Raw genomic sequence first — 26168 nt, forward strand, 5'->3', positions numbered from 1 at the left:
CGATCAAGATAACACTGTGTTCATATGAAAATAGAGGGTCCACGAGGTGTTGGCAGAAGGCAGATCTCCCGGCTCCGGAATATACGAGATCGGACGGGGATCAGGACTGTCTGGAGCCGCCCGAGACAAGGACAACTACTCTCAAGTGATGGTCGACGTCGGGGGGACCTGACACGACACGCACAGAAGAAGAAGACAGAGCAGTTCACCTCTGGCGTTCGAGAATGCGTTGCGCTTCTCTGTAGGTGTCCACCTGCCTCTCCCACGCCAGGACCTCCCTCTTGAGCTGCTGCACGTAGGTGATCAGTCCCACTGCGTCACTGGTCGAAGCGGCCTCTGCGAAAATGCGAACATCAGGTCATTTTCAGGGAGAGATGAGAGATGGTGTAAAGTACCCTACGTAAAGTACCCTATCTGCAAATCTGTTACTTTACAGGAGAGAATTTAGACGATTTTTTCAACATATTCTTTTTCTTTTATGTATTAATTTTAAATCAAACACAGATTTTTTGAGTCTACTAAGTTGTATTTTATTAACAAAAAACACATAAAAAATTATATTGTGACAATTGTTTCGCCTTGTTAGGGCATTATCAAACGAATGTGAAGATCAAATGGACTACGGTCCTTATGTAGCTATACAATTCTAAGAGACAGTTTTGACATGTCGCTCACTCCTTTCAAGAACGTCATAAATCAAAAAACTTGATTATTCAGGAGAACGTTTTTAACGTTCAAAAATATAATACAATGCATTAAAAATAAATATCAAGCCACTTATTGAACTTTTTACTGTGCAACAGATCTTTTTAGGTAAAATCTGAAGATTTTTTCTCCATTCGAAAAATATTTAGTTTATTTAAAAATATAATTAAACAATACCTTTTCTTCAAAATGCCAAAACAACACTTTCTGTCCTGTAGCGGGTAAATATTAAGTTAATGCCTCTTTTGTTGGGATATGGTACATTTTATGGGCATTCCGAAAACATGCACAACTGAAAATTGACGATTTTTGATTTATGACGTTCTTGAAAGGAGTGAGCGATGTGTTAACAAACAATGTGAAAACAAATATAAGGGTACATACCTACATCCCCCATTAGCTACTGTTGTCTCCCATAAATTATTGCTGCACGTGTTAAAACTGTCACTTAGAATTGTATAGCTACATAAGGACCGTAGTCCATTTGATCTTCACATTCGTTTGATAATGCCCTAACAAGGCGAAACAATTGTCACAATATAATTTTTTATGTGTTTTTTGTTAATAAAATACAACTTAGTAGACTCGAAAAATCTGTGTTTGATTTAAAATTAATACATAAATTAAAATGGAGTTCTACAAATTAAACGCCAAGTCAATAAATAAATATATTCTCTTTCGTTAATTAATGGTTTTATCTGAAATTTCAAACTAGCATTATTCATTCAGAAACACGATAAAATAGTGTATTAAATCGTTTTAAAACTTTATGCTAGATTCCAACTCCGTTTGGTTCCTGGTTCCAACTCTGATGTATGGAAGTGAAACATGGAGTTGGCAAAAGAAGGATGAAAGTAGACTAAATGCATCTCTCAGAAGAATGTGCGACAAAACGACGTATGATAGATGTGCGAATAGTGGAATAAGGAAGGAATGCAAAGCTGAGATAAGCATTATCGATAAAATTAAGAAAGGTGCGTTGAGATGGTTCGGACACGTAGAACGAATGAGTGAGGAAAGAACGGTAAAACAAATTTACGAGGCGAACGTTAGCGGGAAAAGAAGCGGAGGAAGACCGAGAAAAACGTGGCACGATCAGGTATGCCAAATACTTGAAAGCGGTCAGGTTAGGAGTCGCAACAATCGGCGGGTATGTATGAGGAGATGCATGAACGTGGAGGAGGCGAAGAGTGTGTGCAAGGACAGAGCGGTGTGGCGATCTATTCTCTCTGCCTACCCCTGCGGGGAAGCGGCGTGATGGTTAGTTAGTTAGTTAGTTTTTTTTTTAACTTTGTGCTTTGTCAAAATGAAGTAGTTAGCGTTTTAGGAGATCAGTTCATTTAGAAAATTTCATGTAGATAGCGTCTTATACGCCTAAAAAGCAGGCGTAATCTATTTTACATATATTTTTTGTGACAAATATTTATTAAATATTACCCTGGACTGGTACCTGAAGCAGAGGGCTGATCACCTTTCCTTCGTGTGTAAACGATCAAGATAACACTGTGTTCGTATGAAGCAGTGCCCTTTGAACCATTGGGGTGCGGATAACAATAATAATAAAAACCCTTATTCGCACCCCAATGGTGCATAGGGCACTGTGTCATATTAACGCAGTGTTATCTTGATCGTTTTTACACATGAAGGAAAGGTGATCAGCCCTCCGCTTCAGGTACCAGTCCAGGGTAATATTGAAAAAATATTACAGTGAAAAAGTCACTTATATATTTATTTTACCCCCCTTGGGAATCGAACCCGGGACCTCCAGAACGGTAGCCGAGCGTGCTGACCATTACACTACGGAGGCGGACAAAGGTGTGCGGATAATGGTTTTATTATTATTATTATATTTGTAGATAACATACGCAAAATATATCAAAATTTATAAAAATGTAGTTAGAGCACTTTACGTAGGGCACGTCCATTTATTTTATTAATTTAACTTTCATCAGAAAATAAATAAGTGCATTGGCAGGCAATATCTTCCAACCAACCAAAAACAGACTAGTGATATAGGTCAAAACGTTTGATACCATATATAGCTGTTTGTAATCAGAGGGCAGATAGTACTTGAACATTAAAAAAAAACATAAATTACAAATTGATGATAATAAGGAAGGCAAAGGAAGAAGGAAGTTTAGGGAAGGAGGTAGAGGGAGGAGGTTTGATGGACAGTTAGGGTACTAATGATAGATTGTAATGTGTCAGACATTTCCTTAAAAGCTATATTAGAGAAGGTGCACACACACTCACACGGGCACTGGAAAACGGAATAGAAGCGTTTCAAATGGGTCTCTATCACAAGATCCTGCGAGTTTCATGGCGTCATGGGGTCACCAGCCTAGAGGTCCTCCGACAGATGAATACCAATAAGGAACTCCTACCAACCATCAAGCAAAGTGCGCTGATGTACTTCGGACAAGTCATGAGAGATGAAAAATATCCTCTTCTCCACCTAATCATACAAGGAAAGACTGAGGGGCGAAGAACTCAAGGACGCCCAAGGACATCATGGCTGAAAAGCCTACGACAATGGTTTGGCAGAAGCACCAAATCTCTGTTCCGAGCTGCAGCATCTAAATTGAAGATAGCCATGATGATCGCCGATCTTCGTTACAAGTGGCACAGAAAGAAGAAGAAGAGAAGGTGCATTTGTTCACGCGGAGAGGTAATTCATTCCATAGTCTGGCCGCTATCATGCATGATAAAACTAGCGGAGGATATTGCTTTCATTAATTGATTCGGCAGTCACTTTGTGGTAAAATCTATCCATTTTTAATTAATGTTTTACTTAGTAAATACCACTATTTCTTAAAATCTACTGTGACACGTGTTTCGATGCATTCCGCATCATTTTCGGTGTTTGAAAATGATGCGGAATGCATCGAAACACGTGTCACAGTAGATTTTAAGACATAGTGGTATTTACTAAGTAAAACATTAATTTAAAAAAAAGGAATTGTTATCGTAAACCAAGCTTGGAGGAGGTTCGCGACCGGACCAGCACGAGAGGAGTGCAGGAGTTCTACCGTAACAGTGAGTTTATATGCGAGAGGTTACCGAGGGACTGGTTCTCGAGCTGGGCGCGGCTCTTGGCGAGCTGGCCGTGGAAGCCGGTCATCTCGGCGCCCAGCAGCGTGCCGAACTTGCCCAGCGCCTCCTTGTGCCAGGCGTCGTACTTGAGCGTGACCTTGGACTGCACCTTGGCGAAGTCGATCACCATCGGCCCGTACTCGCGCCGCGTGTCCGACGTGTCGAACGTCGTGCGCGACTTCCTGCAACCGCAACATCACATTAGCAGCGCCAACATATGTATACCAGTGACTTTTTGTAGAAGGGATGCTGGAGATCGTGGTGACTGACAGGAGCCATTTGGTCGTAACGTGTTACGTTGCGAGCGTTTGTATAGTCAGTACAGCGAGCCCAGCTGCTCCCCGCTCATTCCGAATGCTCCATCCAAAGCCGGATGTAATTTTATGTCAGTACCGAGGTCGCCAATCTGTGGGAAATTCCCCAAACTGCAGGGAATCATTTTTTTTCTTCACCTGGAAAGCTGTAATTCATTTATTAAAATCACAAAACCAAGAAGCACGTCTTTGTCATCCGACATTTTAACTATGAATGCAAAGTTGCAGAAATACATACAGATTTTGGGTTATTGATTCTATACAAAGTTAATACAGATTTCTAGACTGTCATTCCGATTTTTTAGTGTGACATATGGCAACACATTAAGATCAAATTAAGGCAGCAGCAGGCACCTTGGTGGTTGGAGCGCTACGTGCAGCACAGTAAAGGGAAAACTGGAGAAGAAAATGGCAACACTGAGCACAAGGCCACAAACGAGCACTGATCGCGGTCAGTCAGCAAAGCCGTATCGTCAAATCGCCGTATCGTCGTCGTAACATGCTCGCCATGTTACGGCGTTATGTTACGATGTTATGTTACGACGAAATGCTCCGGTCAATCTCCACCTTAAAATGCGAGGTAGGCGGAGCATCCGCAGTGTGCACAGACGCTCCGCGCCTGATGTATACATATTACATGGCGGTCATCGCTTGCCGAACTTACTTGATGTCATTGAGGCACTTGATCCAGAGGGTGATGTCCTCTCCCAGCTTCCCGTACAGGTTGTCGGCTTGCAGATCCCACAGGGCTTGGTAACTGCGACGCAATAACAAAATAAATCATGAGAGGTCTTAAAAAGGATCGGTTTAAAAAATAACTGGTCCAAAAAAGGACTGATCACAAAAAGAACCAATCTCAAAAAGGACAGATCACAAAAAAGGACGGTCCTAAAAAGGACTGGTCCCGAAAGGGACCGGACACAAAAGAATTGGTCACAAAAAGGACCGGTCCCAAAAAGAACTTTTATAAAATCTTTGAAAACATGATGAAGCTGTAAATTGTTAAGTGATTTATAAATTTATGATTCTAATAATCCATTGTGCCAAAGGTCCTTAAAATGACCATACGTAAAAAATGTTTTTAAAAAAAATCTTAATTTAAAATAATTAATACCGAAATGTAGCTTCATTTACATTTGTAACAGACCCCAAAAAGGACCAGTTTTCAAACTTCTAACCCTTATCCGCACCCAATGGTGCATAGGGCACTGCATCGTAGCGACGCAGTGTTATCTTGATCGTAAATTACATGAAGGCAAGGTGATCAGCCCTGCGCTTCTTGTACCAGTCCAGGGTGATATTAAATAAATATGAGAGTGAAAATTGGCCATATTTATTTTGACCCTCCTTGGAATCGAACCCGGGACCTCCAGCACGGTAGCCAAACGCGCTGACCACTGCGCTACGGAGGTGGACAATGCTTCGCAAGTTTTCAAAACCAAAACTTCCACTTCTGAATGTCTCCATTAAGTCCACCACCATAGTGTAGTGATCAGCACATTTAACTACCATGCGGGCCCGGGTTAGATTCCCAAGTGGGTGGGGGCAAAAATACAATGTGTTTTTTCACTTTTTTCACCTTTATTGGACTGATCACCATGCTTTCATATAAAAAGCCATCAAACCAACATTGCATAAATTGGATACAGTGTCCTATGCACCGTAGAGGATAAGGACAAGTCAACTTGAAACAGTTTCTACAATATTTTTTTGCGAGAGGTCCTGAAAAGGACCGGTCCTAAAAAGGATTGTTTAACAAGATTCCGTTGGCTGTAAATGATGGACTCACCGCAGCCACTCGTCTACGTAGGCGCGCACCTCGGCCACCTTGCACTCGATGGCCTCGTAGGCCTCCTCCAGAGCTGGCGGCCCGCCGGGCAGCTTGGTGAGCAGGTTGCGGTACGTCTGCGCGGTCGGCCTCGCCAGACCGACTTGGTACCTGCGCCAAGAGAGTAGAGAGATTATTCAATAATGGGTAGAATTGGTGAATGTTACACGTGTGTAAAGTGATCGCTTAAACCAGCCTCTGACGGTCTTCTTCTTCAGACTTGACGGATATTCTTCTTCATCTTTGATGAGATGTCCAAAAATAATATGAAAATAAATATGTTTTTATTTGAATCTGTGTTGGGAACAGGAGGGATAATCTAGTGTGGGCCAGTCGGGGACTTGACACCATTTGCTCATTGCTGGGGGGAAACCACGTTGCACTCCTCAGGAGAAGGCGGACTGCCGACTGTCCTCAGCAGGCCTCCCGTTCCACTAGAAGAGGGTTGGGCATTTTGTGTCCTAGCTTGGTATATGTTACCAATGTCCTTCACTAGTTTTATCATGTAAATATTACATGGTAAAATTAGTTAAAATGGCGTTACCTGGAGCTCTGCAGGCGGTGTTGGGAGGTGACGACGGCCTGCCAGGCGAACAGCTGCTGCATGATCTGGAAGCGCGCCTCCTCCAGGGACGGGTACAGGTACATCTGCTGGTTGGTGATGCGCACTTCGTGCACGACGCGGGCGATCTGCAACGGGAGATGCATGTAACAACGGACAGACTATGTATTCATCAACAGACAGACAATGCATGTAACAACGAACAGACAATGCATTCATCAACGGACAGACAATGCATTCATCAAAGGATGGATAATGCATTCATCAAAAGATGGATAATGCATTCATCGACGGACAGACAATGCATTCATCAAAGGATAGACAATGCATTCATCAACGGACAGACAATGCATTCATCAAAGGATAGACAATGCATTCATCAACGGACAGACAATGCATTCATCAAAGGATGGATAATGCATTCATCGACGGACAGACAATGCATTCATCAACGGACAGACAATGCATTCATCAAAGGATAGACAATGCATTCATCAACGGACAGACAATGCATTCATCAAAGGATGGATAATGCATTCATCGACGGACAGATAATGCATTCATCAAAGGATGGATAATGCATTCATCGACGGACAGACAATGCATTCATCAACGGACAGACAATGCATTCATCAAAGGTTAGATAATGCATTCATCAACGGACAGACTAACATACAACATACAGACATAACTATCGGCAGGTTGCTCCTGTATATAGAAATGGGAAACAATCTATGCCGATGCTGTCTGAGGTAACTATCAGGAACATACAGACCGATGCTCCGGATAGTTCCAGGATTATCCATCATACCGCGCAACAATGGATAGAACGCCTCATCAAATACACATTCCTTCTAGTCTGTAGACTGTAGTAGCCAAGCATACCCTGGAGGAACTCAATCTAAATGCCATATATGCTTCCGCCGAGTTGATCATTCGGGACAACAGTTTCGGCTTCATCTTGTTCCTGGCTACATCCCAGCTTATCGTCAGTGCGAGGCTAGAAGAAGCACACGAGGAGATGCGGACAGTACCTGCGGATCTCCGCCGAGCTTGTGCGTCGGCTTGGCCGGGGCGTCGGTGTCCATGGACAGGTCGATCTCCTTGGCCTCGCCCTTGAGTGCCTCCGTCCACGCCTTGATGCCGGCCTGCAGGCGCACGCCCAAACTCTTCTCCACCTGGACACAAAGCGCACATCTGAACAACAAGCTAACATAATAAATAATAATAAAACCCTTATCCGCACCCCAATGGTGCATAGGGCACTGCGTCATATCAACGCAGTGTTATCTTGATCGTTTACATATGAAGGAAAGGTGATCAGCCCTCCGCTTTAGGTACCAGTCCAGGGTAATAATATTGAATAAATATTACAGTGAAAAAAATCACTTAAATTTATTTAACCCCCCTTGGGAATCGAACCCGGGACCTCCAGAACGGTAGCCGAGAGTGCTGACCATTACACTGCGGAGGCGGACAACTAGAACTACAAACATATTTTTTATGTAATTTTTATACGTAGTTTATAATGTTATATTTAATCTACATAAATTGTTTGCTATATCGTGGGCCGTACAAATATCAGCCGCATGCGGCCGATATTTGTACGGCCCACAAATATCGGCCGCATGCCCGTGTGCCGCATGCGGCCCGCGGGCCGCAGTTTGACGACCAAGGGCGTAGATAGAGTACAACACAACTTCCTTAGATACATTCATTTTAAACTAAATATACCCATTGTTGGGTTAGGTTATAATTGCATAATGAAGCGGCTAAATTAATAAATCTTAGTGATAGAAATTACTGATTTGGTCCTGTTTTATAAAATTCTTACCAGCCCTGATCTCCTATATGACATAAAGCTTAGCGTGCGTCCAAGAGGTACTAGGCAAAAAGCTGTATTCCCAGTGTTTGTACATAATGCAAACTATGCCATGTTCTCTCCCATTCCGCGGCTTCACATGTTAGCCAATGCTTTTGAAAGTATAGATTTATTTAATATATTGTTATCCACCTTGAAGTGTGTACTTTCTCAGCATTTCTTCTCCATGTTATAATGGATAAATGTAAACGTTGTGTTTCACTCTCTCTCGCTGCTCGCTGACAGTGTGCGAAGGAGACGTGCATTGACCAGTGCTTACTATCTGTTATTTTATTATTTTATGTTGAAGACTTTTTGTTTCTCTGTTAGTATATTTTTATATTAGATACTGTATATATGTATTATGCTAAAGGCACTAGCCGTTCAATAAATAAATATGTATTTTAAAAAATTAACCTTTTCGGGAGGGTTGCGAGTGGTGGGATTGCGGGTGATGGGGTTGGGTTGCGTCAGTCGGGTGGGGTTGCGAGTGATGGGGTGGGGTTGCGAGCGGTCAGGTGGGGTTGCGAGCGGTCGGGCGGGGTTGCGACTCACCTCCTCGTCCAGGCGCTGCACCCAGAGGTGCAGGTTGGAGTACTGGCGCAGGGACAGGTCGTCCACGGCGTGCTGCACCTTGGCCAGGATGTCGGCCAGCGTGGAGGCGCTGTACGGGCACGTCTCCAGCGAGCGCACGTCCACCTCCAGCTGCTCCTCCACCACCACCAGGTCCTCCACCTGCCGGCAGAACGGGTGGCACGTGCATCTTGGTTCCAACATGCTAACGAGGACCATCAAACCGACATACTAGCTAACTGACCGTCACGCTGCTCTCCGCAGGAGTAGGCAGAGAGCAGATAGAACAATCAGACCACACCAATCTGTCCTTGCAAACGAGCTTCGCCTCTTCCACATTCATCCAACTCCTCATACATCAATCACAAACCCTTATCCGCACTCGGTGGTGCATAGGGCACTGCATCATATAAACGCACTGTCATCTTGATCGTTGACACATGAAGGAAAGGTGATCAGCCGTCGCTTCAGGTACCAGTCCAGGGTGATGTTGAATAAATATAAGAGTGAAAAAATCACTTATATTTTTTTTCAACCCCCTCCTGGGAATCGAACCCGGGACCTCCAGCATGGTAGACAAATGCGCTGACCACTACGCTATGGAGGCGGACATACATACACGTCGATTATTCCAACTTTACTTGACCGCGCCCAAGTATCTGACATACCTGATCTTGCCAAGTTTTCCTCGGTCTTCCTCTGCTTCTTTTACCAACTACATGATTTTTACTGTTCTTTCTTCACTCATTTGATTGACATGCCCGGACCATCTCAACACACCTTTCTTATTCTGTCCGGGTGTGAGGCAAAACTGTATGTAGGGAGTAATTTTTTTTTCTATTTTTTTTTTACTTTTTATCACTTTGTATGATAATCGATGATCTATATATACGCAATATATTTTCTTGAATGAAAAAATATTTAAACCAGTTAGCGTGTTATCGCAAAATGATTCATGTTTTATAGATTTTAGGAAAAAGTGGTGTTTGCCATGAAAAATTTAAATTAGAAATGGATAGATATTATTTCAGCCTTGCATTCTTTCCTCATACCACCATTAGAACACCTACTACACATGGTTTCGCATTCCGATTGCATCCAGCTTACTTTCACCCTTCTCCAGCCAACTTTAAGTCTCGCGTGACATCACACATCCCTGTTTCATGCTCTTTAAGCATTGCATTCTTGCCTTGTAGTACCATTGGAACACCTACCAAACACGGTTTTGCATCCAGTCTGTTTTCAACTTTCTCTACCCAATTTTGCGACTCGCGTGACATACATCCCTGTTTCACGCTCTTTTAGCCTTGCATTCTTTCCTCACATCACCATTGGAACACCTACCACACATGGTTTCGCATTCAGACTGTTTTCACCCTTCTCCACCTAGCTTTGTGACTCGCGTGACATCACACATCCCTGTTTCACGCTCTTTCGGCTTTGCATTCTTTTCTCATATCACCATTGGAACACTTACCACACATGGTTTCGCATTCCGACTGCATCTACCCTACTTCAAGCCAACTTGGCGCCTCGCGTGACATCGCACATACCTGTTTCACGCTTTTTCAGCCTTTCCTTGTATCACCATTGGAACACCTACCACACATGGTTTTGCATCCAGGGTACTCTCACCCTTCTCCATCACACATCCCCGTTTCACCCTTTTTCAGCCTTGCATTCTTTCCTCATACCACCATTGGAACACCCACCACACATCGTTTTGCATCCATCCTACTTCCAGCCTTCTCCACCTAACTTGGAGCCTCGCGCGACACTGCACAGCCCTGTTTCGCGCGCTCACCTTCTCCTGGAAGGAGACGACCACCTCGCTGAGCTTCTGCACGTACGGGTCCAGCTTGTAGGACTCCCAGACGAGCCCCATGCCCTCGGAGATGAGCGCCAGCACGTCGCGGCGCAGGCCCGCCACCAGCGGCACGATGGAGGCCTTGTCCTCGATCTGCGGGCACACGTACAGCTGTAGCACCACTCCCAGACCACTACGTGGCCGAGTATACCGTAGTCATGCAGGAGAAAGTGACCAAGAGCATTTTTTACAAAAACGTGATCACTGACTATTTGATATCTTATTGCCCTGAAAATATCCCAAAGGATTTTAAATTTGATCTTACTAGCTTAATATTGCCCTGAAAATATCCCAAAGGATTTTAAACTTGATCTTACTAGCTTAATATTGCCCTGAAAATATCCCAAAGGATTTTAAACTTGATCTTACTAGCTTAAAATTGCCCTGAAAATATCCCAAAGGATTTTAAACTTGGAAGTACAATATATTGACTTGGTAAAAATGACTAACTGCATTGGTGTTTATTTTGTTGCCAAGCAAAAGTGACTTGAATGGCCCTCCTGAACATTTTACATATAGTTAGTTGGTCACTTTCTCCTGTGCGACTACGATATGTGTAAGTATGTTTTATGTGTATGTAACTACATGGGAACAAGATAGGGAAATGTTCCGGTCCCACGGGCAGAGTATGGAGAAAGCCAAGGAGAATATAGAGAGAAAGTTAAGGAAATGATACAATGAAAGCCATAGAATAGTATGGAGAAGTCATAGAGATGATATAGAGGAGAAAGTTATAGAAATGATATGGTGAAAGTAAAACATAGTATTTTTTTATTACAAAAAAAAAGATAAATATTCGTGTTTTTATAATTTAAACAAAGCCGTCTACTAAGCTTTGAGAATAGGTGTTTGCGGAGAATTTTAGGCGTGCGGGGGTTTGACTTTGTAAGGAATGAAGAGATAAGGCGTAGGACGCAGCAAATCTCGGTCACAACTGTCGTCAAGAAAAGGCGATTCAGTTGGCTTGGCCATGTACTCCGCATGCCTCCCTAGAGCCGCCATCAAGCTTGCCTCTTTTACAAGGCATCAGGTTCGCGCCGCCCAGGACGACCACTGCTGACAATTCGTCGGCAGTTCTCGTCAGAACTTCGCGACGCGGATCTGACTTGGGAGGATGCGAGGGAGCTGGCAGCCGACAGAAAAGCCTGGAGACAGTTTGTGGACTCCATATGCTCCACCTAGGGAGCGGATATGGTTATATTATTTTATTTATTTATAATTTACAAAATACTTCAATTTCATACTATTTCTGTGAGCCTAAGCGGCTCATTATTAGAAATAGGTATCAAATTGTGGTAGGGTGGGTTCCAACCGAGAAACTCTGACTCGAGAGTCCGCGACGCTAGCCACGGGACAATGATTAAGGGAACACATCAAAGATGATGAAGAATGTGGAAGTCTGGGTATTTACAGGGCTGACGACCGTCATAGGCTCGTTTAAGTGATCACTTTACACACGTGTAACATTCATGACGGTCGTCAGCCCCGTAAATGCCCAGACTTCCATATTCTTCTTCATCTTTGATGAGATATAAAAAAAAAATAATATAAGGTTTATAGATTTATTGTTTCGGCATTTACCTTGTGGTAAGATATGTTATAATGATACACTTGTTTTTATACCACTTGAGTTTTATTAAAGACTACTAGTTTCGGAAGCTAAAATTCCATCGTGATGTCTGAATAATGACTAAAATATAAAATTGTTCTATAAATAAAGAGAGGGGAAAGTTAGGGGGAGGGGGCTAGTCAAGGGGCGGTATTTGAAAATAAATAAAGGAAAAATGGAAAGCAAAGGTGAAGAATTTTGAAACAATAAATTAATATTAGAATTTAGTTTTTTTTGGATTTCTAAATTTTCTAAATAATTCATAATTTGGCCTTTATGTGGTACAAGGTGTAATAATTTTAATTTATGAGAGGTATATAGATCATTCAATCTCTCTCTCCAATGTATGGAAGTGAAACATGGAGTTGGCAAAAGAAGGATGAAAGTAGACTGAATGCACTCGAAATGCGATCTCTCAGAAGAATGTGCGACAAAACGATGTGTGATAGATGTGCGAATAGTGAAATAAGGAAGGAATGCAAAGCTGAGATAAGCATTATCGATAAAATTAAGAAAGGTGTGTTGAGATGGTTTGGACATGTGGAACGAATGAGCGAGGAAAGAACGGTAAAACAAATTTACGAGGCGAATGTTAGTGGGAAAAGAAGCAGAGGAAGACCGAGAAAAACATGGCACGATCAGGTATGCCAAATACTTGAAAGTGGTCAGGTTAGGAGTCGTAACAATCGGCGGGTATGTATGAGGAGATGCACGAACGTGGAAGAGGCGAAGAATGTTTGCAAGGACAGAGTGGTGTGGCGCTTTATTCTCTCTGCCTACCCCTGCGGGGAAGCGGCGTGATGGTTGGTTAGTTAGTTAGTTATATAGATCGTTAAGTGATTTTTTCTTCTTCCAACTTAAAAAAAGATGTTTTGTTTGAATCTGTGTTGGGAACGGGAGGAATTTTTTAAATAATTCATAATTTGGCCATTATGTGTAAAAAATTATGTGTTTTTATAAAAACAAGTGTTTCTTTAATCATTGTAACATGTCTTACCACAAAGTTATATTACATATCTGTACAATGTAGTGCCATATGCACCGTTGGGTGCAGGTAAGGGTTAGAAGTGAGATTTTGCGAAGTAAAACCACGGGACCACAGCCCAACATCGGTTATAGAGATAACATGGAAAAAGTTAGGAAAAATATAAGCCATGGTAAATATGGAGAAAGTCAGGAACAAAATATGGATAATGCTATGGAAATATATGGAGAAAGCCATAGGGAAAATATGGGGAAAGACGAAAAGTTGATAAGGTCAAAATACGGGAGAAGTGATAAAAATAATATGGATAGAAAAAACCATACAAGATATATGGGTAAAGCTATCGAAATACTAGGTAGAAAGCATTAGAAATAATATAGAGAAAGTCATAGTAATAATACGGAGAAAGCCGCAGACAGATAAATCTATAGATGCAATAAGGGGAAAGCCATAGACAAAATATGGAAAAAGCCATTCACAACATATCGCTCACTCCTTTCAAGAACGTCATAAATCAAAACACTCGATTTTTCAGGAGAACGTTTTTAAAGTTTCAAAATATAATACAATGTATTAAAAATAAATACCAAGCCACTTATTGAACTTTTTACTGTGCAACAGATCTTTTTAGGTAAAACCTGAAGGTTTTTTCTCCATTTAAAAAATATTTAGTATATTTAAAAAATTAATTAAAAAATACCTTTTCTTCAAAATGCAAAAACAACACTTTCTGCCCTGTAGCGGGTAAATATTAAGTTAAAAATATGCCGCTTTTGCTGGGATATAGTACATTTTCTGGGCATTCCGAAAACATGCACAACTGAAAATTGTCAATTTTTGTTTTATGACGTTCTTGAAAGGAGTGAGCGGTATGGGGAAAGCCATACACAAAACATGGAAAAATAACAGAAAAAAATTGTCCTTGAAAATTCACATCGCTCACCCTCGATAAGAAATCACGAAATTGTTACGAAATAACTTTATTCTTCTTTCCCACGCCCGATGGTGCACTGGGCACTGCGCGGTACAGATGCATTGTCACCTTAATCGACACCAAAGTCAGTCCAGGGTGACATTGATATCTTCTTCTTTTAGCCCTCATCCGAACCCAATGGTGCATATGGCACTGCGTCGTATGGAAGCAGTGTTATCTTGATCATTAAATGCACGAAGGGAAGATGATCAGCCTTCCTTCGATCAGGTACCAGCGTCATATTAAATGAATATTAGACTGAAAACTCTTGGGAATCGAACCCGGGACCTCCAGCACGGTAGCTGATCGTGCTGACCATTACGCCACGGAGTCGGATATTAATATAGGGGTGAAAAATGACTGATATTCATTTGGACAGACTGGGAATCTAACCCGGGTCTTCCGGCTTTGTTGGTAATGTTCAAATTGCTAAATGCCATGAGCGTAACGGGAGAAAGAGATTGTTTTATAGAATCAACAATAAATATGGGAGTCCAACACTGCAATACATATATCGTTCTGAACATTTTTAATTTGTTGCCGACGGAGGTTAGAGGTCAAAATAAAATATGGAACAAAGGCAAAATAAAGGAATGGGTAAATGATCGAGGGTTAATTCTATGAAAATTGTAAAATGTTTATATTCTTAATTTTTTTATCTTTTTTGTGTCTATATTAGGTTAAAATCATTAAAAAACAATAAAAAATGTATTAAAAAGGAACTCCACCGACAAGACACATAAGGTGGCTTGGTGGGTGTCTGCAAAAAAAAAGTTCTATATATGTAAAAATTGTGATTTTAATAAATGTATATAAAAAAATTGAAAAAATTATTGCATTTCACGATATTACAACATAATATGTTTGGTAACGTCGCTAAGGTTTGTCTGAAGTCATTTTTAAACCATGTTCAAGGTGTCTTATAACTGAAACAGCACGAAATGTTCGTAGTGTCTTATAAATGAAATATATGAAACAGCAAGAAAAGTTCATGATATCTTAAATGAAACAGCAAGAAATGTTCGTGATTACTTATAACTGAAACAGCAAGAAATATATCGCTCACTCCTTTCAACAACGACATATATAAAAAAAAAAAGATTTTTCACGAGATTGTTTTTCAAGTTTAAAAATATAATAAAACGTATTAAAAATAAATATCAAGCCACTTATTGAACTTTTTACTGTGCAACACATCTTTTTAGGTTGAATTTGAAGGTTTTTTCTCCATTTGAAAAATATTTAGTATATTTAAACAAAATACTTAAACCATACCTTTTCTTCAAAATGCAAAAACAACACTTTCTGCCCTGCAGCGGGTAAATATTAAGTTAAAAATATGCCGCTTTTGCTGGGATATAGTACATTTTCTGGGCATTCCGAAAATATGCACAACTGAAAATTGTCAATTTTTGATATATGACATTGTTGAAAGGAGTGAGCGATATGCGATTTCTTATAACTGGAACAGCAAGAAATGTTCATGTCTTATATAAAATATCAGCAATATAGAGACATGCAGTCAACAGTGTCAATTGATGTCCATGCAAGCAGCTGCCCAGCGACAAGCATTACACGGCGGCCATGATGGCTACATGATTGCGTTGGTATCTTCGCATGCAATGGCTATGACCACACAATAGCCAGTCCCTCACATACAATGGCTATGACCACACAATAGCCAGTCCTCACATACAATGGCTATGATCACACAATAGCCAGTACCTCACATACAATAGCTATGACTAGACAATTGCTAGTATATATTAACATGCAACGGCTATGACTCCACAAGTCAGTGTCTTCACATGCAATGGCTATGACCACAGGACTGTCGGCATTTTCATATACAATAGTTACGACATGCAATAGCTATGACTAGACGATTGCCAGTATTTTCGCATGCAACAGCTATGACCACACAGCTATCAGCATATTCACATGAAACGGCTATGACCACATAGCTGCCAGCATATTAACATGAAACGGCTATGACCACACAGCTGCCAGCATATTCACATGCAACAGCTATGACCACACAACTGCCAGCATATTCACATGCAACAGCTATGACCACACAGCTGCCAGTAGTATATTCACATGCAAAGCTATGACCATATATATAGCTATCAGCATAATTCACATGCAGCAGCTATGACCACACAGCTGTCAGCATATTCACATGACCACACAGCTGCCAGCAAATTCACATGCAACGGCTATGACCACACAATCGTGTCGGCACCTCTACATACGACTACACTACCGTGTCAGTGTGTTCTACCTTATTAACGGTCCTATTTGTCAGCTGGCAAAAAGGACACAATAACCATGAGTCAGCGGTCACTCGAACAACCATCAACGCCGGCGAGAACTCTAGCGCCGGGTTCGCGCGACAAGACATCGGCAAAGTGAAACTTCTTGGGCATCAGCACGGCGAATGTGAAGGCGCGGCGCGAGATGCGACGCGGCAGGAAGTGGGCAGAGACAAACATCGGTCCCACACGTCAGGGGAGTCAACTTTCCAACTCATGGGTCCAACGGGGTGTGTTCCGAGAGAGCCTCGGATGGCAAATAAATGGATCTTCCAACAATGGTGCATAGGGCACTGAATCATTTACAAGCTCTCTGTTATCTTGATCGTTAAATACATGAATCCGATGTAAGATTAACACACATTTGTTAGTTTCAGTAACCTTATGTATGCGGCTGTGCGCGCACATTTGTCAGTTTCGGAAACCTCATGTTGCAGCGGCGTGCACATATTTGTGAGTTACAGAAATCTCATGTTGCTGCTGTGCGCGCAACTTTGTGAGTTTCGGAAACCTCATGTTGCAGCGGCGTGTACATATTTGTGAGTAACAGAAATCTCATGTTGCGGCTGTGTGAGTTTCGCATTTGTGAGTTTCGGAAACCTCGCGTTGCAGCGGCGTGCACATATTTGTGAGTTGCAGGAATCTCATATTGCGGCTGTGCGCGCACATTTGTGAGATTCAGAAACCTCGTGTTGCGGCTGTGCGCGCACATTTGTGAGTTTCAAATACCTCATGTTGCGGCTGTGTGCACAAATTAGTGTGTTTCGGTTACCTTCAACTTCATATACAATAAAACACGTCATAAACGTCTAATTTCTTGTTATGTTTGCTTTGCTGCATAGCGGATAGGTGTCACTATGATACAAAATATCTCTCTTCTTCTTTTCTGTCATCATTCTTTTAATGCGATCCAATTTGTTTTAAAAAAAACTTCGCAGTAACCAATGTTTTAAATAAAAATAAGTGTTTTCTTTGTCCGCCTTCGTAGTGTAATGGTCAGCACGCTCGGCTACCGTTCTGGAGGTCCCGGGTTCGATTCCCAGGGAGGGGTCACACAAACATAAGTGATTTTTTCACTCTAATATTTATTACCCCTGAGCTAGTATCTGAAGCGGAGATCATCACCTTTCCTTCATGTGTTAACGATCAAGATGACACTGCGTTTGTATGATGCAGTGCCCTATGCACCGTTGGGGTGCGGATATGGGTTTAAAGTTATCTTTGTCATTTTTCAAAACTTTTATTTAACATTCGGTCCATGTAATAAATTAATTTTTAAAAATTCAACGAATCCTATACACGTCATTTACCGACTTGATGTTTTTTTTCCAACTTCCTGCAACGTCGCATTCCCAAAAAGACGACGGTCAGATTCGCCGTGCGCATATAAATTGCATTACTTCGGTTGATCTTTGTTCCGAATTGCATCCAATGAAGTGCCCTGTGCACCATTGGGAGAATGTAAAAGAAATAAAAAAATAGATGCCTTCCAATTGGTTTTCGTATGTAAAATGTAGCTCCTATATAAAAAGTAATAAATGTGTCGAAAAAAACTATTTTTTCGTGTTGGTAAAAAATGAAGAGTGCTTTGAAAAATTTACAAAATTGTGTATACTATATTTCAGTGGGTGCTTATGAATCACTGCTTATATATATATATATACTGAAGGACATCTTAGAAATAGATTTAAAAAAATACTAGGATTCATTGAAAATAGCCCCTAATACTTAAAGTACTTAAACTAACAGCCCAGAGACCTTAAACAGCCTAAGTGAATTAATTAGTAGCCTTGATTGCTTAAATTAATGGCTCTGGATACTTAACTAAGCCCATTATTTTAAAATTTATGGTCATGCTTAAGTAATAGCTTTACATTCTTAAAATAAAAGTCCCAATAGCACCGAGAACTAAATAGGGTTGGTTGCTTAAAATCAATAGCCTCAATTGCTTAAATGGATAACCCTGAGTACTTAACAAAGGCATTGCTTCAAGATCTTGAGTGTAACCTCGATTGCTCAAATTAAAGGCACCGAGAACTTTAAATAAAAGCCCCAAGAACTCAAATATTAATAGCGTTGACTAATTAAATGTCTCGAGTGATTTTATTAAAAGCCTCAGTTTTCAAATAAATAGTCATGAGAACTTAAATAAAAGGCTCTGAATGCTTAAATGTACGGCTCCGGGTGTTTTAATTAATAGCCCTGCGAGTACTTAAATTAATGGCCACGGGTGTTTTAATTAATAGCCCTGCGAGTACTTAAACTAATGGCCACGGGTGTTTTAATTAATAGCCCTGCGAGTACTTAAATTAATGGCCACGGGTGTTTTGATTAATAGCCCTGCGAGTACTTAAATTAATGGCCACGGGTGTTTTAATTAATAGCCCTGCGAGTACTTAAATTAGTGGCCACGGCTGTTTTAATTAATAGCCCTGCGAGTACTTAAATTAGTGGCCACGGGTGTTTTAATAAATAGCCCTGCGAGTACTTAAATTAATGGCCACGGGTGTTTTAATTAATAGCCCTGCGAGTACTCAAATTAATGGCCACGGGTGTTTTAATTAATAGCCCTGCGAGTACTTAAATTAATGGCCACGGGTATTTTAATTAATAGCCCCGAGTACTTAAACTAATGATCCTGATTGCTTAAATTAATGACTCTCACACGAGAAGTGGCGTCAAGCGGGTTACCTTTTCCAGGGTCCTCTCGTACGTGCGGACGCTCTCAATCAGCGAAATGGCGAACGGGTACAGCTGATTGGCCTGGTGGGCCTTGTTCACGATGGCCAATGGGACTCTGCGATAGAAGAAATAAAATTAAATCACAATACTGCGAGTGCGTCCGAATCTGCTCACAAACTCATTACTTTGGTGAATACAGAACGCGTTATTTTTGTGAAACAAACTTTGATTGCTTCCATCATCCACAAAGTCATCAAATACCCAAACTAAGCCTTTCATAAATGGATAATGGAGGCGGGTAGATCTGAAATACATTGCATCATTCCGAAGAGTTATAAATCTTCTTCTTCTTCAAACCCTTATCCGCACCCCAATGGCGCATAGGGTACTGCATCATATAAACGCAGTGTTATCTTGATTGTTGGCACATGAAGGAAAGGTGATCAGCCCTACGCTTCTGGTACCAGTCCAGGGTATATTGAATAAATATTACAGTGAGAAAATCACTTAAATATATATATATATATATATATATATATATATATATATATATATATATATATATATATATATATATATATATATATATATATATATATATATATATATATATATATATATATATATATATATATATATATATATATATATATACATATGTGCCCCCCCCACCCTGGGAATCAAACCCAAGACCACCAGAGAGATATCTATTAGCAACATTTTGAGTGTGTCCAAATACTAAAGTGATCACTTTACACACGTAACATTCACCAATTTTACTAATGATTGAATTCACACACGCGACTGATTTATTTGGAATTTCTATATATGTATATGGTTCAATTTCAACATACAAATTAAAGAGTTTCTGCCCGATAAAAACTTCTTTTATCTCACCAATAGATGTCTATAGTGAAATTGTAGTGATTCAAGTCTACTAGCGTTGTTACCTGAAGCCGAGGTTCTTGAGGTTGCGCACCTCCTTGTACAGCGTGATGATCTCCGGCAGGAAGTTGACCTTCAGCTTGAGCACGTTCCCGCCGCGCCCGGAGCGCGCGCGCACCGACTCGATGGCGAAGATGCGCCCCGACACGCCCAGGTTGCGCTGCTGCACCTGCAAGTCGGTCGGACCCTCAGCCGCGCAGCTCCAACTCCAATCCCGCACGCACACCCGCCCATTATTCCTCACTTACTCTTGTAATATGACCCTAATCGTTCTTCCAAGAGTGGTCCTTTTTGGGCTCATAATAAAATCAAATCTATCATGTCGATACCCCAGGAAGTTGGTCAGCAAACAGCTCCCTTTCACATCCGTGCATCTCCTCATACATACCCTGCCAAATATTCCTTACATATTCTTCTAATCATTCTTCCAAGAGTGGTCCTTTTAAAGCTCTCATAGAGGTCTTAAAAAGGCACACTTATAGTCATATTAAAATCAAATCTATCATGACAATACCCGGAGAAGCTGGTCAGCAAACAATCCTCCTCTTCTACATCAATGCATCTCCTCATACATACCCATCCATTACTTACATTCCTTACTCTTATGAGATGACCTCTAATCATTCTTCCAAGAGTGGTCCTTTTAAAGCTCTCAAAGAGGTCTTAAAAAGGCACACTTATAGTCATATTCAAATCAAATCTATCATGATAATACCCGGAAAAGCTGGTCAGCAAACAATCCTCCTCTTCTGCATTCGTGCATCTCCTCATACATACCCGCCGATTGTTCCCAATTCTGACCTGAACATACTTGATCGTGCCAAGTTTTCCTCTTTTATTGACTGCTGTCTCCTCACTCATTGTTCCCCATACCCAAACCATCCAAACCTACCTTCCTTAGTTTGCTGGATAATGCTCATCTCAGCCTTGCACCCTTTCCTTATATCACCATTGGAACATCTACCATACATGGTCTTGCCGCACTGAAAGACTGCATTCAGTCTACATTCATCATTCTTTTACCAACTCCATGCTTTGCTTCCATGCATTAGGGTCTGCACCAAGACTCCATTGTCTACAGCTATTTTAGCTTTCGTTATTAGCCTTTAATTTACTCTAACTGATTTCAGTGCACCATCCACTCTGTTCCCAGCATGCACTTCCCTTTCCATCTCTAGAAAACATACTCCCAAGATATAGGAAACAATCTACCTGTTCCATAATTACCCCATTCACTACTATTTCACACCCAGGTCTACATTCATCTCTTCCAAAAACCTTAGGATTTGCCGCACATTCATCACTGTGAAACAACACTTGACCGGCCCTGGAATCGAACCCGGGACATGCAGGGCCGCATCGGGCGGTATTTGAAAATTTACCTTCCGCGCCCAATCGTCAAACACCTCCTGCGTGTTGAGCTTCAAGCGAAAGCTGTCTCCGTCGGCCTTCAACTTCTGGCCTTCGATATGGTTTTCCCAGCCTTTTCCTGAAAAAAAAAACATTCAAAATCACTAGTCTATACTTGTTCAAAATCATATATAAACTCCGGGTGGTACAAAGAGCAATGGAGAGAAGGATGCTCAACATATACCTTCTCTCTCTAACCCTTATCCGCACCCCAGTGGTGCATAGGGCACTGCATCATATAAACGCAGTGTTATCTTGATAATTAACACGCGAAGGAAAGGCGATCAGCCCTCCGCTTCAGGTACCAGTCCAGGGTAATATTGAATAAATATATGAGTGAAAAAATCACTTATATTAATTTTATTCATTTTAACCCCCCCCCCCCGGGAATGGAACCCGGGACCTCCAGAACGGTAGCCAGCCGAGCGTGCTGACCATTACACTGCGGAGGTGGACTAAACATATCCCTTAGGGATCGTTCGTTTTTGTTCACCCAAAAAAGGGAAAATGCCGAGGCAACAGATGCGGCTCAAAGAATCGCCGAGCTAAAGCGGAATTAGGCAGGTCATGTGGTACGTGTGTCCAAGGATAGATGGACGAATGCGGTGCTCGACTGGAGGCCTAGAAGTGCGGGTAGGCCGTGGACAAGATGGTCCGGTGACACTAGGAAAGTGGCGGGCCTGGACTGGAAGAGAGTCGCGTCCAACAGAGAACCGCGCAAGCCCAAGAGGGAGTGTTCTGTTCAATACTGGACACAAGAAGAAAGCTGAAGTAAGTAAGTAACTTGTTTAACTCTTACTGTCAACCTATGGTGCATAAGGCACTGCATCGTATCGACGCAGCTTCTAGCACTAGTCTGGGATGATATATATATATATATATATATATATATCCGAGTATGGAGTGACCAGTCAATCTAAGGCTAGCATCCATTAGGGCAGGTGGCTCTTACTGTCAACCTATGGTGCATAAGGCACTGCATCGTATCGACGCAGCTTCTAATGCTAGTCTGGGATGATATATATCCGAGTATGGAGTGACCAGTTAATCTAAGGCTAGCATCCTTTAGGGCAGGTGGCTCATTCTCATCTCTCAAGGTGTGAAACAGGGATGCGTAATGTCACCGTGGCTGTCCAACCCAGGGATTGTGTTCTATCCTCTCTGCGATACGATCCGCTCGCGTCACATGAGGGACAATAGGGTCGGTGATCAGTGAATACCTAGCACATCCTCCACTCTCTTGAGATAGGTGGTCAGTTGGTGATCAATCTGCTTGGCCCAGATGATGGAGCCGGAGACGGGAGGCAGGTCCCTCACCAGGGAGAGCCGGCAGCACTTGGACTGGGGATACTGGACCTGGCAACACAGACCAAACAGTCATTTACAAGAATATTTATTGAAAATTATGAAAACAGAATTTTACAAGAAAATGGTCAACAAACGGCAAAGCAACTTGAAAACCTGATTGTAGAAATGAAATGAATCTTCGAAATGAATAATGTGAAAAGATCCTTCTTAGGACGATCAATGGTGTCCCCTAAAAGGACATTTTTCATATTTATTCGCTTGACATTTCGTATTTATGATCGCGTGAAATCTCATAACTTGAAAATGAAAATTTTTAAAAGATCCTTTTTAGGACCATCGGACATAAGAGCCATAAACCTTTTAATAAGAACCATAAACATTTATCCATCACAAAGGAGTCAAAAACCTTTCAAATTCGACGAATTCTATACCCTATAAGGGTCCCCCCTTCAATTAATCGCTCACGTAGGAGCCATAAACCTTCTGTGCATAGGAGGTGTCCCCTAAAAAGCATTAATTAGAAAAAAAAAATTAATTTAAAAAAAAAGTACATTTTGTACATAAGATCGCAAGGAATGCTCGTAACTTAAAAATGAAAATTATAAAAAGATCCTTTTTAGGACCAACGGCGGAGTCCCCTAAAAGGTTATTTTTTTATTTATTTTTTATTTATATTTTGCACACAAGATCCCAGAAATGTGATTTTTGAATTAGAAAATAAAAATTATTTTAGGTCCTTTTTAGGACCGTCGACGTTGTTCCCCTAAAAGGGTCATTTTTCACATTCATCTATACAAACGCTCTTTTAAATAAAAATTGTAGAAAGGTCCTTTTCAGGACCATCGGCAGTGTCCCCTATTTTTTTTACTATTCATATTTTGCACACAAGATTGCGGAACGTTCTAAATTCGAAAATAAAAATTATAATAAGGGCCTTCTTAGGACCGTCAACGTTGTTCCCCTAAAAGGGGCATTTTTCACATTCATCTATGCAAACGCTTCGTACATGATAAAGCACATTGCGTTATCTTCCAACCGGCCGAGGAGGGATGAGGGTAAGGGGTTGACGGGGAGCGCACCTTGAACTTCTCGTGCAGGGCCTCGATGTCGTCCTTGACGCGCTGGATGAGCTGCGTCTGGTACTCGCGGATGGCGCCGCGGATGTGCGGGCGCACAAACAGCGCGTTGAAGCGCGAGAAGATGCGGAACATCTCGTTGGCGTTCTTGGCCGTGCCCAGCTGGTCGCGCAGGTGCGCCGTGATGCGCGTCTCCACGCGGTCTGGAAGAACGAGATCAGTCTCTTTATTTTCAAACTTTTAAGAATTACGAAATGGGTTAAAACATGTATTGGACCAATAGCCACTTACTGGACCCGACCCAGTTTCTCCAGGGTATGCTTGGCTACAATAGTTTAGAGACTAGAAGGAATGTGTATTTAAATACGCATTTTTATCCATTGTTGCGCGGTATGATCGATAATCCTGAAATCATCCGGAACTTTGGTCTGTATGTTCCCGATAGTTACCTAAGACAGCGTCGGCATAGATTGTTTCACATTCCTATACACAGGACCAACCTGCCGATGGTTATGCCTGTAGGAAGAGCTACCGCTATGTTGAACAATATCACATTGGATATTGATCTGTTCCATGTGTCCGAAGGAGTTTTCCGAAGCGGGATTCTTCTACACCTTTAAGTCTTCTTGCTTACTTTTAATATATACGCCTTGAATATTGTTTGTTATGTATATATTATTTTTTTATTGAATAAATTGAAATTGAGATTGAAAATTGAACTTATGGGATTGAGGAAAGAGAATTACAAAAATGGCCAACATTTCAAATTACAAAGCAGGCCAATTTTTCGGATTACAAAGTAGACCAATATTTCGAATTACAAAGTATGCCAATTTTTCGAATTACAAAGTAGGCCAACTAAGATAGCTAATCGGCTAGTGGGATTGGACGGAGGGGTCTGTATAGTCACCGATGCGCTCCTCGTATCGCCGCACGGCGGCGTCCCACGCGTCGCAGCCCTCCTTGGAGATGTCCAGGCACTCCACCTCTTTCACATTCTCGTAGGCCAGGTTCACCTGCGGAGGCACAAGAAAAAATTTGTCTATTTGTTCAAAATCTCAAAATACGAGCGACGGCCGATCTCACCTGATACAGATAAAATTATAACCAACTAGTTGCATCACCTTTCCTTCACGTGTTAACAATCAAGATAACACTGCGTTTATATAGCTTAGCGTGCGTCAAAGAGGTACTAGGCAAAAAGCTGTATTCCCAGTGTTTGTACATAATGCAAACTATGCCATGTTCTCTCCCATTCCGCGGCTTCACATGTTAGCCGATGCTTTTGAAAGTATAGATTTATTTAATATATCGTTATCCACCTTGAAGTGTGTACTTTCTCAGCATTTCTTCTCCATGTTATAATGGATAAATGTAAACGTTGTGTTTCACTCTCTCTCGCTGCTCGCTGACAGTGTGCAAAGGAGACGTGTATTGACCAGTACTTACTATTTGTTATTTTATTATTATTTTATGTTGAAGACTTTTTGTTTCTCTGTTAGTATACTTTTATATTAGATACTGTATATATGTATTATGTTAAAGGCTTTAGCCGTTCAATAAATAAATAATTATGATGCAGTGCCCTATGCACCATTGAGGCGCAGACAAGGGATGAAGAAGAAGATGCATGAGAAGGAGTAGCATGAATGTGTCGGGTTGTGGTCCCGTGGTTTCTCGGTTGGAACCCACTCTACCACAATTTGATACCTATTTCTAATATAATCCGCTGAGGCTCACAGAAATAGTATGAAATTGAAATATTTGAGTAAAAATCAAGATTCTCATGACTTGTGTCCGCAGAGCAAACACCGTTGGCACAAAAAGCGCGCTTAGAGTGCCAGAAACGAAGACTCCGGGGAGCATATCGGGCAAGAGTCTTCGAGATAGAATAAGAAACGCCAGGATCAGGGAATATGCGAGACGGAAGATGTCGTTAGGCGGGGAAGGCAACGAAGGAGACAATGGTACGCGCGTGTGAGGAGAATGGAACCATCCAGACTCGCCCACATCGCACTGTACGGCCGACCCCACGGCAGACGACTCCCGGGCAGAGCACCTA

At 41.5% G+C, this 26168-nt stretch overlaps 1 protein-coding gene across 1 annotated transcript in view; it reads right to left on the reverse strand.

The window, feature by feature from the left end:
* The window catches only part of Dhc64C (dynein heavy chain, cytoplasmic), a 115042-nt gene that overhangs the window by 73532 nt on the left and 15342 nt on the right, over positions 1-26168 (reverse strand). The window contains exons 10-23 of the mRNA XM_088275781.1: positions 25017-25122; positions 24110-24309; positions 22943-23078; positions 21695-21801; positions 20318-20481; positions 19377-19482; positions 10741-10896; positions 8919-9098; positions 7537-7680; positions 6485-6630; positions 5902-6051; positions 4777-4869; positions 3766-3980; positions 210-336 (exon numbers count right to left, since the gene is read on the reverse strand). Coding sequence (XP_088131907.1) covers positions 210-336; positions 3766-3980; positions 4777-4869; positions 5902-6051; positions 6485-6630; positions 7537-7680; positions 8919-9098; positions 10741-10896; positions 19377-19482; positions 20318-20481; positions 21695-21801; positions 22943-23078; positions 24110-24309; positions 25017-25122 — 2030 coding nt within the window. The remainder of the gene's footprint in view (positions 1-209; positions 337-3765; positions 3981-4776; positions 4870-5901; positions 6052-6484; positions 6631-7536; positions 7681-8918; positions 9099-10740; positions 10897-19376; positions 19483-20317; positions 20482-21694; positions 21802-22942; positions 23079-24109; positions 24310-25016; positions 25123-26168) is intronic.

Source organism: Brachycentrus maculatus, unplaced genomic scaffold (assembly GCF_059751285.1).
Source record: "Brachycentrus maculatus isolate JH-2025_06_01 unplaced genomic scaffold, ASM5975128v1 h1tg000987l, whole genome shotgun sequence".
Taxonomy (NCBI): Eukaryota; Metazoa; Arthropoda; class Insecta; order Trichoptera; family Brachycentridae; genus Brachycentrus; species Brachycentrus maculatus.